Source organism: Xiphias gladius, chromosome 17 (genome assembly GCF_016859285.1).
Source record: "Xiphias gladius isolate SHS-SW01 ecotype Sanya breed wild chromosome 17, ASM1685928v1, whole genome shotgun sequence".
Classification (NCBI taxonomy): domain Eukaryota; kingdom Metazoa; phylum Chordata; class Actinopteri; order Istiophoriformes; family Xiphiidae; genus Xiphias; species Xiphias gladius.
This window is the reverse complement of record NC_053416.1, coordinates 4,208,421-4,221,106: the sequence shown is the minus strand read 5'-3', so window position 1 is coordinate 4,221,106 and position 12,686 is coordinate 4,208,421. Positions and strand designations below refer to the sequence as shown.

Genomic DNA, 12,686 nt, shown 5'->3' with positions numbered 1-12,686 from the left:
GTTAAAACGTTAGCCTTAGAGTAGCCTGGCCCAAAGCAACGGCATGTAGGAGCTCAAAGCTTTCGTTCGCTTTGTCTGGGTTAAATCCTTTTTCATAGACTTATGCTAAAATTATTATAATGTCTTATGGACCTAATACACCATAGCAGAGGTTATTTAAACAGTCAGAGATTTCCTTTTCTCTCAAAGCCAATGCAACCCAATAGAAGAATTGATTACACTGGGCATTGCTCAATCTGGCGGCATGCTCCAGGGTAGGGATAAAGGATGTTTTCATAGACCACAGTGCACACAGTAAAAAAAAAAAAAAGTAGACCTAAGTGAAGTCAGAACAGAACCTTCAGTTCTATTATTGTGAAATAAGTGCACCAATAATATTCTGCCGAGCTGACCACTGGCAGTTTTCGATTGCCTGATTCTGAGCTGGCCTACACTGCATCGCAAATGTTAAGAAAAATTCCGCTTCCATGCAACCGTTGAGAGTTCAGAACTTTTTTCGGATTGAACTGTAGATTCAAAGACTCAATACTTTATTGCCATACGACTTAGTTGTTATCAATTTGCCTCAGTGTGCTAATGACAGGACGAACAAACAATCCCAGCATAACACCTAATAAAGAAATAAAAACAAATAACGCCCACCCGGGGAAACATTGCATACATCCGTGGATGTAATAGAAAGATAGAATGTCAGGTGCTTTGGGATACAGTAAAAAACAAAATACAATAAAATACAGTAGTAGTACAAACATAGAAGGGTTTCAGTCGGTTTTCACTAAACATTTAATCAGTATTGCCCCCCCCCCCCAAAAAAAAACAACAGTGACTGAGTGAAGTTTTCCTACCCTGAGTGGGGTTTATTGTGGAGTGGAAGGTGCCATGACTGGTTTCACTGAGTGAGCGGTTCCTCTTCTATGTGTTCTGCCATATTTACATAGAGCTGCATGGGATTCTATGGGGTTAACTGCTCAAAACAGACATCTCATTTCACCCAAGTGTAAAAAAAAAAAAATGGGTTAGTGCTCCAGCTTTTAATTGTAAATTGTATTATTTATGATTAAAAGGTCAAAGATAAAGTTCCATTTGGCAGAGTTTGGATTAGATCCTAAATAATGGCTTGCTGGTGGGAGGTGGAAGTAGAAAAGCTGAAATGAAAACCAAAGCCAAGAATGCACTTTATATTTTTGTATTTCAGTCCAATTCTGATTCATTTCTTGCCACTCCTCAGTTCTGTTTTCTTTCTTGATGCAAACGCTCGGCGCGTTTCGTGTTGTCGCCGACAACAAGTGTGTTTTGAATTACACAACATGACAAAACAAAATAAGCCCGTCTTTGTCTGGGGTTTTGTACACGACATGATCACTGAAGTCAGGCAAATCCAGTGCAGTCAATGTTACGGTGGCCTAATTTGTAAAGCATTTGTTTCCCTGTGTTAAAATCAATATGACTAAGATTCGAACTGTATGTCCAGCAGATATGCACATTCTCCCCTCCACCAGTCCTAGACAACACTACTGACTGATTTCAGGCCTCATTCGGAGACGGACTCAACACAATAATCTGAGGCACGTGTTCTCGTCACAAAATCGGTTCTTTTTTTTCAACTTTTTGTTTTTCCCATAATTTTTGCGTCTGTTTCCATTTCTCTAAGCATGCCACGATGTTTCATTCATAGCGTCAGATATGTGCTCTCCAACTTAAATGAAAACTGTTTGGCTTCATATTTGGTGAACACAGCAGTTCCGTGAACTTTTAGTAAAGCAGACTGTGTAACGCTGAAGCTTTCAGGAACGCAAGCGCTCCAGCAAAATCAGAAATCACGGCCAGACTACGGACCAAACTGCAACACTAATCTACGTTAACTTCAGAATCCCAGGTGTTCTGTTCAGTACAAACTGTACCGTACAAAGTGGGAAACCTGTCGCTCAGACAGCGAAGACAGGAAAATGTTGACGTCTTGTCGTGTTCAGGAGATTAACGAGGAGCTGACGGGTCCTAGAGGCAGGTATACAGGAAGTAGTAACATGAGTTAGACCTTTTTTTCCTTTGATACAAGACCCATCTCTACTCTTGCATTCATGTCTGGAAGTGGAGTGGAAAAGTAGGACGAGATCTCATTAATAAAGGTGGAATGCCCATATTCAATCTTATTTTTAATTTAAAATCACAAATACACCTCAAACTAAAAATACATGGCAGTACATATTTGCTTTTTCCAAGCAAACTGGTGCCCTCTGAATGTAAGTGACACAGTCAGTTGATTCAGTGCGGCATTTGCAGACTGTGTTGACACTTCTACAGCTTGTGATTCTTCAGTGGGATATACTGAAGTCACATCTACTACTTGTATTTACCACTAGGAGATTAGATGGGAGAATTGCCAGTCTGCAGCTTATATTTACAATACATCTTACATGAAATGATCCGACACGACAGTAGAAAATGTCACCCACTACCTCCATAGCAATGGCTGTCAAAGTCAAACACCTAGACTAATCTACAGGAACATGCAGTTTCTTCAAATGCACTTCCACTAGTGCCGTGCTGACGATGAGAAAACAGTCGTGAACTTTGAGAAAACTAGCCAGACTCTGCGAACTGCAGCAGGAAAAGCAATCTCGCAGCTGAAAACAATATTGTGCCGAGAAAGAATTAAGTGCCGGCCAGTTGTAGAGGAGGAAGCGGAGGTTGGTTGCCAGACTGGAGCATGCATGTCTGAGTCTTTTAGCACATTTGTAGCACTGGGAAATCAGTGCGGGGAAGGGAGATACTGCTAGAGACGCTGAAAGCTAAAAATCTGGTCATATTTCTTCAGTTTCCACTGCACTGATCACAAATAATTCCTTCATATGGAAGCCAACAGTCCACTGGGAGATCCTGCTGATAAGCAAAGGAAGAGAGCTAACACCTCTGTACCAGATGGTTTATCTGTTTTGACTTGGTTAATCTTTCCAGCTTTTACAGTCTGACAAATGACATGTGCTGTATGTATAACAAAATATTAAACACCCACAGATTATTATCTCTCGTGTCTAATGCTATTTAGAAGAATATCTTTTCATATCTAGCCCTCGGCATAGTGAAACCTCAGAGCTCTGTTTAGTATGGTGCTCACTAGGTGGAACAACGCATTGATACTGACAGACGCATTAATTCTAAAGCCTACAATATGATGGCATGAAATGCACATATTATAAGCCTTATAATAAAATCTAGCATATGCTGAAATAAATTCACACACACCTTTCATTACCTCCGCCGAGGTGGTTATGTGATTACCTGTGTCTGCCTTTTTGTCGGTTGGTCTGTTTGTTTGTTTTTTGAATTTGTCAGCAGGATTGCTCAAAAACTACTGAACAGATTTGGAGCGAACTTGGTGGAGGGACGGGGCATGGGCCAGCGAGGAACCCATTAAATGTGGGTGCAGATCCGGATCGTTAACCATGAATTTGAATTTATTCCTCTGAAGTCTGGTGTATGTTGTCTGACACTGGCCTTGGCGGAGGTCTGCCAGGAAATCTGTCTGTATACTGCGATGGATGTCTACAACAGACATTCTGTGAAATAATTTTTATGATTTGTGGCCCCATTGGACTTAATGTTCCCAGACCTCCAGGACCGCTGTAACTTTGTGAGAACAATGCTGTTATAACTGACAGAGATGACGGCCAAACCTACAAAAATAAGTTCCAAGTTTCAATAAACCAAACTAAAATGATCCTTTAAAGGACTAGTTTGACATTTTAGGAAATAAGCTTATTCGCTTTCTTGCTGAGAGTTAGAAGAGAAGACAGACACCAGTTTCACGGGTGTCTACAGACTATAACAAGCAGCCGGCTATCTTAGCTTAGCACTAAGACTGGAAACAGGGGGAAACCAGGGGGGATGCATCAGTATCTGCTAAGCTGCAGTACTTCAGTAGTTGATAGCATTAGATAAAGGGTCTGAATATACGGTAAGTAACCGTTTCCGAGCACAGGGAACGTGACGTCGCTTTATAAGCACAGCTCACTTCTTCAGACCCTCTGTGAGGTTAAACAATTCTGGCTGCAAGGCAACATATATATAGCCATATGCGGACATAATGTCACATACCATTTTCTCTGTTCAAATCTGTACTCTGTGTAGTCCGCTCAGAGGAATTAAAGGGGCCACCCTCAGTTTAACCTTTTCTTCACTCAGCCCGCTCATTCTTTTTCAGCGTGTCAGGAGAGACTACTTATGAAATATGAAGTATATTGCCATGCCATGACAAGACTACCGGATTGAGACGCCACGGAAAGAAAAGGAGTGTGCCACAGTGGGCGCCGTCACATCTGCGTGATGAAATCTGATAAAGCCCAACTGGCAACAAAGCTGACATGCTTCCCAGAAGGTGTCCACGAGGTGGCGATACCTCTTCAGCAACGACAAGATAGATTTGCTGTGCATCTCGATCCATTTTACGGGTGTTTTTCTGCACTTGTGGAAAATTTGGAACGCACATGTGGAACCTTGGGTGGTGAAAGTGTTCCCAAGTCTGACTCACAACACCAGGGGCAGTAGAGAAAGCTATTTCAAGTCAAAGGCACTGTGGATTCCGTGTGCAAGATGCAGCGCATAAGAACTGATTTCATACCAAACATACGTGATCGTCTAATGCTGAAGACAGACTGCTTCCCCGCTGAGCTACATAGCTGGAGAACTCAACAGATTTGAGGGACAGCTGGAAGTTGTCCATGCAATCCCGAACTGCTTGAATCCCCATCTCTCCTCCAGGAATCTGAACCGGGAAATTCTTTGCCATTATGAACATATTCTGTGTAAATGTCATGGGTAAATTTGTCTGAAACTACCTGGTGTAGAGAAAAGATATTTTTTTAATCACTATAAACTCTTCCAAGTTTGGAAATTTTGGATATATAAACACAATGAAAAGGAAATCCAGCAGACTTAACCTATATCAACAAACGTATCTACTGTACGTGCTTGATACAATAAAATGATGATGACCTGCCACTACATAGCGATAGTTAAGATGTGCAGCGCTATTATTCTGTACAAAGTCATCACCATCCAAACCATACACCAAGCCAAGCAGGTGGTGGATTATCTCAGACAGAGATTACTCTCAATAATGTCCAGACAGAAACAGAAAAAAAACAGCAAAACAATGACATTGCTCACACTGTGTAATTGTTAGAAAAACCAAACAGGCTGCATGCATGGAATTTTTAATTTAAGTTTATTGCAGTTCTGTCTCTTTTTGTCCATTTTGTGTCGACTGCTTTTCGTTTTGCGTTCACTTAATTATGTCCTCCTTGACAAACACTAGCTGAGGGTATTGATTAACACAAGGGGAAAAGGTTTGTTTCTGTACAGCACTGTGAATATTTATGTACAAACTCTTTCATGTAAATAGTGTGTGAATATGTATGATGTATCATGAGCTTTATTGATAATAACAAGGAAAAAAAACGTTGTCTGGCTGATACACAGCTGTTCTATCCTAGATCAACTTTTCTGTAGGAGTGATGCTTCAATAAAATCACATGGATCACAGAAGGTTTTCACACACATGAAACAAAATGGCAAACCATAGTCTACTGCACAGGAAGAAATGGCCTATCCGTGAACCTAAGAACCTATGATGCATGTTATATTTACTGTACTTAATCTTAGCTTTTAAGAAAATGATCTTTTTAGTGGACTGAAAACCAAGGGGGGCTTATTCAACATGGTAAATTGATAGCTACTGAGGTATTCGCCCCTGGCAAAAAAAACATGCATGCTTTCACGATTCCAAGATTTCAAGATTCAGACCAGTGACTATAAAAGGTCCGCGAAGAGAAAAGGGGTAATCCACTGTAAACAAATAGTGTACTCCTTTCAGCAAGAGCTACCAACACGCCTTGAAGCCCTTAGCAGAGGTCTTGCACATCACGCTACATCTGAGGGAACTACTGCTTCACAAAAGGTTCCTTTCACCGCTGATGAAGGACAACATCCTTAGAATTCACTCCACAACGACCACCGCAGAGCCACAATGCCTCACAAGCAAGACCTTTGGGCAAAAATACAGCTCCAAGCATCGAAGGGATTCAAGCATAGCTGTCCCTCAAACAGATTTCAAAGACCATTGTTACAGTAAAATCCAGTTTTAGCCCGTTCCAACAATTAAATACAGAAAATAAATTAAAACAGATTGACAGGCCCACCTGAAAAATCTGTAATTGTAATTACAGAACAAGGCTGCAAGCAAAACAAGGACTTGCCTTTCCAGTAACAGTGTCTTTTTCTTATTGTTTCCAGTAGGTGGTTACCCTGCTGTTCAGAGAGCACAGATTGGTTTTAGCCTTGAGCCCATCTGTCACTGAAATTAAAATAAAATTTAAAAAAAACAGAAAAATAAACCTCCCAAAAGGGTGCTATGCTCCACAGGGGTTTATCATTATCTGATGCCGACAGATAATGCCACAAAAAGCTCTTCCCTTAAGCAATGACTGAGAGCTGCTAGCGAAATTGGAAAGCCATATGCTTTATAGACACAATCACGAACAAAAGTGACAGGGGCGCCAACAACAACGCAACATCCTGACATCACCACGGTACAGAACAAAAACAGTCACAAGAAGAAATAGTCACAAGGCGCCGATGTGGACGGACAGACAGCACGCGCCCTACTGCGTACAGAGCGGCGTTTTCCATACAGAGGGACGGAAAACAGGAAACCTCTTCGAACGCAGCGGAGCTACGGCTTCATTTCGCCACATGTAAATCAATTAGGCTAGAACATGAGAGCTGGTGTGTCACACTGCCACTTTATCTTCTCTCTGTCCAGTGTCTACTCTCAGTGATAGGCTGGTGCTGGGACGACTGCCAACTACATACTAACCATGACTGGGCAAACACTGCTCCCCAGGCCGTGTTATGCAGCTGACTGCAGATGCAGCCCCGAGCAATCAGTGGTTTTTAATCAGTACATTTGCCACACCCAGTATAATGTAGCGTTGTTAGTCATGATCCATTCAATCCATTTATCCAGGTTGACCACACTGTTTTCTTTCAACACGTCAGTTCCATGCTTTTTCCCCCCCAGGAAACGGTTCAGCCAAGGTGATGAGGTGACCAGGTCTAATGATCAACTAAACACTTAAATATGTGACAGTTGCTGTATGAAATACCAGCTCTGCTCTGTTTCACCATAGGAAAAGATCAATCAACAGAGAATTAATGAGCAACTATTCTGATCCCTGATAAATGGTTTCAGTCTTTTTTTCAAGCAAAAATGCCTGATATCCATCCGCTGGTTCTGCCTTCTCAAATGTGAGGATTTGCCTCTTTTTTTTTTCTTTGATGTACCTTATATAGTGTAACATTCAGTTTAATATCTGTAGGTTCTGGACTGTTGGTCAGACAAAACAAGCAAACTGAAAGCATCACTTTGGGCTTCAACCGAACCAAACCGAAGGAAATACTGGTCGACTGAAATCGCACCTACTCTTCAATCGATCAGCAGGTCGCAGGGAAAAGAAAAAAAAAATCTCTAGATTAACTAAACGGGCCACTGTGCTCTGAGTTCACTCTACCTGGCAGCCCTATTAGCCAAAGTAAATTACACATAAACAGGAGAAGCTAATTTTGCAGCATATTAAATCATTTTAACCGACTACTAAATACTGAAGTGACCACAACAGACTCGGAGCCGACCAACGGGCACCTGACCGTATTCGTATGATTTCTGAAAACAGAACTATATCAACTGGTGATCCCAGCACAAGAGCTATTGAGGAAGATACACTCAAAGCCTCAAGTGCTAACACACGAAAATTTGACGGAGCACCCTGACGCATTCAGGTTAGCCTGCCGGGTTTAGATGATGTTGGCTGTTCAGCTGTGAACTGTGAAACTGCTGTTCTTTCAAAGTTCACACTCGACTTTTTGGTCAGCCGTTTTAACAGAACGCAGCCACACCGACAACTTCTCTGACATGGTGTCAATTGGTTTGGAGCCGACTCCGACTAAACGTTCGGTTCAGTAGACCCAGCAGTTTCCACTGGGTTTGGCGAGTTCCAAGTTGTGAAAACAGGGGGGGGGGGTGGTCTGTCCCTCCGCCAAAAACAATGCATTAATCCTGGACGGCTATTGATGAAGTACTTTTCTCCTCATGAAAGTAACGCCGGCAATTGTCCGACCAATGAGAATTTGGTCGGACGAGAGCATATCGACCAACCAGTCGACTGGCAGAGGACAGCCCTAAAAAAAACTGAATGGCTTGTTCCCTTTTCCTTAACATTTCATAGGTTAAACGATTAACCAAAAAAAAAAAAAAAAAAAAATCAGCAGATTAATCCATGTATAATGAAAATAATCATTAGTTGCAGCCCTAGGAATTGGTCCTCTGCTCTGTTTCCCTTACGGATAATGTTTAATTTCATAACAGTGCATTAATTTCAGGACGATAGCGGTGATGGTCTTTATTTCAGGCGAGGCGGCCAACCTCCGCTATAAAACGCCACAAATTTTTAGTTTTGTTTTTTTTTTTAAGTACGTAGGTGGAGATGAAGGGTTATATAAAGTATATAATATTCTATGGGTTTGAGTAGGGCTAGGTAACTAACCTCAGTACCGTTTTGGCATCAACCGAAACTGAAACGTGTCCGTAGTATCACAAACTATCAAGTGCCAAAAGATGACATCAAATGTTGAATGATATTCTGAGGCTTTTTTTTAACTGTTCTTTAATTTAATACTCTGTGATTTAAATCAGATTTTTGTATTTTTTTTTTTCCACTATTCTTAATTGGACAGTTCTTGTACAACCGCTTATGTGTAAACAACATTCAACATTTCACAAGTTTGGCTTCTATCGTTAAATGAAAAAGGGATTTTGTACAGAAAGGTACAGAAAGGAATTTAATTCTGCTATTCAAACCAACCCTTAGTATCATGTTGGCATTACTGTCAAACTACTTCAAACTACATCCAACTTCAGGTTAGACCTCAATTCTGGTGACTGATTTGGTTAAGCATGAATGTACCATAGAACAATGTGTAGCCAGAATTCTTGGCTTGAAACGCTCCTATCGGAAAGCATGCCTAGCTGAAGCGTCCTTGAGCAGACATCTTAATCCCCGTCGGCTCCAGGTTTGTTTCTCTGCACCTGACCTCTGACCATCCTGTAGAGGAGGATGGTAAAGGGAAAAAAAAGTAGTGGATTTTCCCTCTGAGCATCAATGAAGCCTCACATTTAAACTGAGGTAGCTGCTATGGCCTGGGCTAAGCTTAGGCGGAGAGTGACCGATCTCAATGGCATCTTGATAACAAATCCCAGCAAGGTTTTTACTTAATCAGCTTTGCAGAGGACGAACAACGTTACCTTTCAGCCACTATAAATGAAAAATATAAAATTCAGGTGAGAACAATGAGGAATAATAGATTCAGTGCGGTACTGTATTGTCCCCAGAGCAGTCTTAAAGTCCATGATATTGCTTTTTCACACCTGGGGATTTGGGCGCTTAGCTGTTCATCGAGCAAGTCCACAGCATTTCTCTTGAGGTATTATTACAAATTGTTTACTTAGCATATGAGTGTGACAAGAGGAGAGCGGGTTTAAACTGCCGGGCCGAGTGCAGCGAGGTTTCCGCATGCGTTGTGTGGGTGAGGGACTTGAGGTCCGCGAGGCCAAGAGCCTCTGAAACCGTCCACGGAGGCAGCCGGCCCCGCGCCAAATCCGCTACCGCAATTGCTTTTGACAGCCGCCCCGTCACTGTCCGGGAAGGTGGGTATCCCTGCGCCGGGCTACGCTGACCGCAGGCGTCAGAAGGATCTGTGTGGGCAGAAGGGTTGCAGCATGCAGCCTGCTTGCTCCACAGCCTCGGCGAAACCACCCAGGAGAGTATATTCTTTGTTGCACACGTAGGCGTTTTCTTTTGTGTGGTAATGAAACTGAGGCAAGACTGAGTAAAAATGAGTAGGAGAGAGGAGATACTGTGCAAAAAAAAAAAAAAGCCTGAAAAGGATGCGAGGGGTGGTTATGCAGCACATGTGGAATGAGCTGCACTCACGGGTGTAACATTCACTCCTCATCTAAAGTCTACATTTGAGCATCTTTAAAGAGGCCGGCAAATGAATAAACAGAGACCGCACTGTGAGTGCAGTGCACTTAATCCACGCATTTCAATGCCATACTCCGCTCACTGCTGCTGGAGACAGCGCCGTGGTGCCGCTGCTCCATCAATAAAAAAAGGAGTTGGATGTTAAAGGAGGATTAGTGCTTTGGAGTCCAACTGGATCACGGGGACATGTCAAGAAATCATCTCTGGGATGTTGGATGTGGACCTTTTACACTTTTCTGCGTCACCCTCTCCGGGCCGGGCTATAGGTTTATCTGCCGTGCGTGAGCCCTCCCAGTGTGAGGAGGAGATGGTAGACTGCTGTGCGATACGCTGAGAGTCTGCGGTTCCCGGGAGCAACTGTAACCTGACGTGCACACGACATTTCTCACATTATCTGTGTTGTCGCTTCCTGTTCGTCCGTGGTGCTGGATGATTTGTGAGAATGGTCACCTGATGGCACCGAGATATTTATATCCGTTACGGCAATTATTCTAATGATAAAACTAAACATGACAGTGTTAATCTCATATTGTGCAGATTCTCTATTATTTCCATAGCAACTTATGCTGTGCCTGCGATTCTCAATATTGAAGAGTGACCTCAAAAGAAAAACATACCAAAAGTAACATAACATTCCTGCGGGACCTTGCACCTTGGCTGAGACATTTGTAAGAAGTTCTGCTATGATGTGTAACTGTGTGTGTGTGTGTGTGTGTGTGTGTGTGTGTGTGTGTGTGTGTGTGTGTGTGTGTCCGTCCATCTTCCAACATGACCAACCACAACAGCAGCCAGCAGCCACCTCTGCAGTGGCATGTTGCAGAAATTTGGCACCATTACTTTTCTATGCAACACAATTATGATCCCGAAAGCCTGCTGGAGGGGGGGGGCTGACAGGACGTGTGTGTGTGTGGGGGGGGTTGGTTTTGTTTTTGTGGAGGGGGGGGGTTGTCACTCACCATATGAAAGCGCCGCCACACAGATGAGGAGAGTCCATCTGAAATCCCGTACACCTGACATGGTAGGAATCCCAGCGGTCGGATGTTAAATCCCAGTTGTTCCAGTAGCTGATGGTGGATAAATAAAACCTCTCTGCAGTTGTTAGCGTCCACACGACGCTGTTGCAGCTCTTCCGAGGGTCTTAAGTTGGATAATGCGCAACAGAAAGATATTTATCTGTTCGAGCGTTTGTGTGTGTGTGTGTGTGTGTGTGTGTGTGTGTGTGTGTCTGTCTGTGTCTGTGTGTGTGCCCGCGTGTGACACCTCACTCGAGGGCTTCAAAAATGTTACTGCTCCAGCTACAGTCTCTACCAGCGTCTCCGCGAGCAGCCAGATCTCTCCAAGGCACCGTCAAGCCGCGTCTTCTCCGAGCCGGAGAGAGCGGGTTTTCCACATGGGAGAAGAAAGTTACGCGTCTCCTGCTCCAAATTGGGCAAACTGGGGAGGGAAAGAAGCCCAGCGTTTCCCGAAACGGATCCAAGCCAACAAATGGCCCCCACGCAAACACACGCAAAAATTAATTAAATTAAGAATAAAAAAAAAAAAATCATAAATCAGTGGACATCAGTGGAGAAATGACGCGCGTCGTGGCTTGAAACACAGGAATCCTGCGCGTTTAGCGCGAAAAGGGCCGGAATGGTCTAAATGAACTGGCGAGAAAGACCGGCTGGAATGTGTGTGTGTGTGTGTGATTAGTCATTCTCCGGTTGAAGATTCAGAAACCAAATCCCCTGTCGCAAAAAAAAAAAAAAAGAAAAAAGAAAAAAAAAAAAATCGCAGAAACGGCGGAGGAGAGATGGGCGAAGGAAAAGGCGTCCGACGGATCCGCACCGTTCCGCTTCAGCTGTCACCGACTTCTCGGGGGTTCGCCCGAAGCCCCGCCGCCGAGGGAAGAAGGTGGAAACACGGTCCGCGCTGTGAGCGGTGAAATGTCACCGAGAAGCTCCGAGTCGGTGCCAAAGACAGAAAAAGAGAGAGAACAGGGGGGGAAAAAAACTCGCTCTCTTCTCTTTTTTTTTTTTTTCTTTCGCCCCCCCCTCCTCAGCTTTCCAGTAGTTCACCTACCGCAGCGTGTTGCGACAGTCGCTCAGCTGGGAATCATCACGCTGACATTGGACCGGAGCGGAAATGTCCCGTGGGGGGGGCGGAGGAATGAATGGATGGGGAAATAAATAAATAAATAAAACCCCTGCCACTTTTTCTTATTCCGCCTCGCTCCGCGAGCTTAAGCCCGAGCGCCGGAGCGGAGCATCGCCGGCGCCGCTCACCGGAGTCTGAACCACGGCCAAGTCCGACCAACTCTCCGCGCTCGCGCCTTGGTCCCGGTTGTTCCGGCTCGACCGCACCTGCCGGCGGTGGGTTTTCGCGGGCTGGGGGGGGGGGGGTGGGCGCTGATTCGGACGCTGGCTTTACCGAGGCGGCCCCGGTCCGCGTTTTTAACTCCGCTCCAAACTAAACGTGTTCACCTTACGGAGCCGCGCTCGTTAAGCTCGCCATCGTGCGAAAGACGTGTCCGGCGACCGCTTTCAAAATAAAAGAACATATAAATGAAAAAAATGTAAATGTGAAAAAAATATATATGTTGAGAAAGCT

General features: G+C 43.9%; 1 protein-coding gene across 2 annotated transcripts in view; it reads right to left on the bottom strand.

The window, feature by feature from the left end:
- Window positions 1-12,183, bottom strand: part of tmem132e (transmembrane protein 132E) — a 352,924-nt gene extending 340,741 nt beyond the window's left edge. The window contains exons 1-2 of one of the 2 annotated variants that reach the window (XM_040151520.1): window positions 12,159-12,183; window positions 11,054-11,531 (exon numbers count right to left, since the gene is read on the bottom strand). In XM_040151520.1, coding sequence (XP_040007454.1) covers window positions 11,054-11,114 — 61 coding nt within the window. In that variant the 5' untranslated portion in view covers window positions 11,115-11,531; window positions 12,159-12,183. Of the gene's footprint in view, window positions 1-11,053; window positions 11,754-12,158 lie in introns of those variants that run through there. The other variant, XM_040151519.1, reaches the window with a different exon arrangement.
- Between the last annotated feature and the right edge of the window lie 503 nt (window positions 12,184-12,686).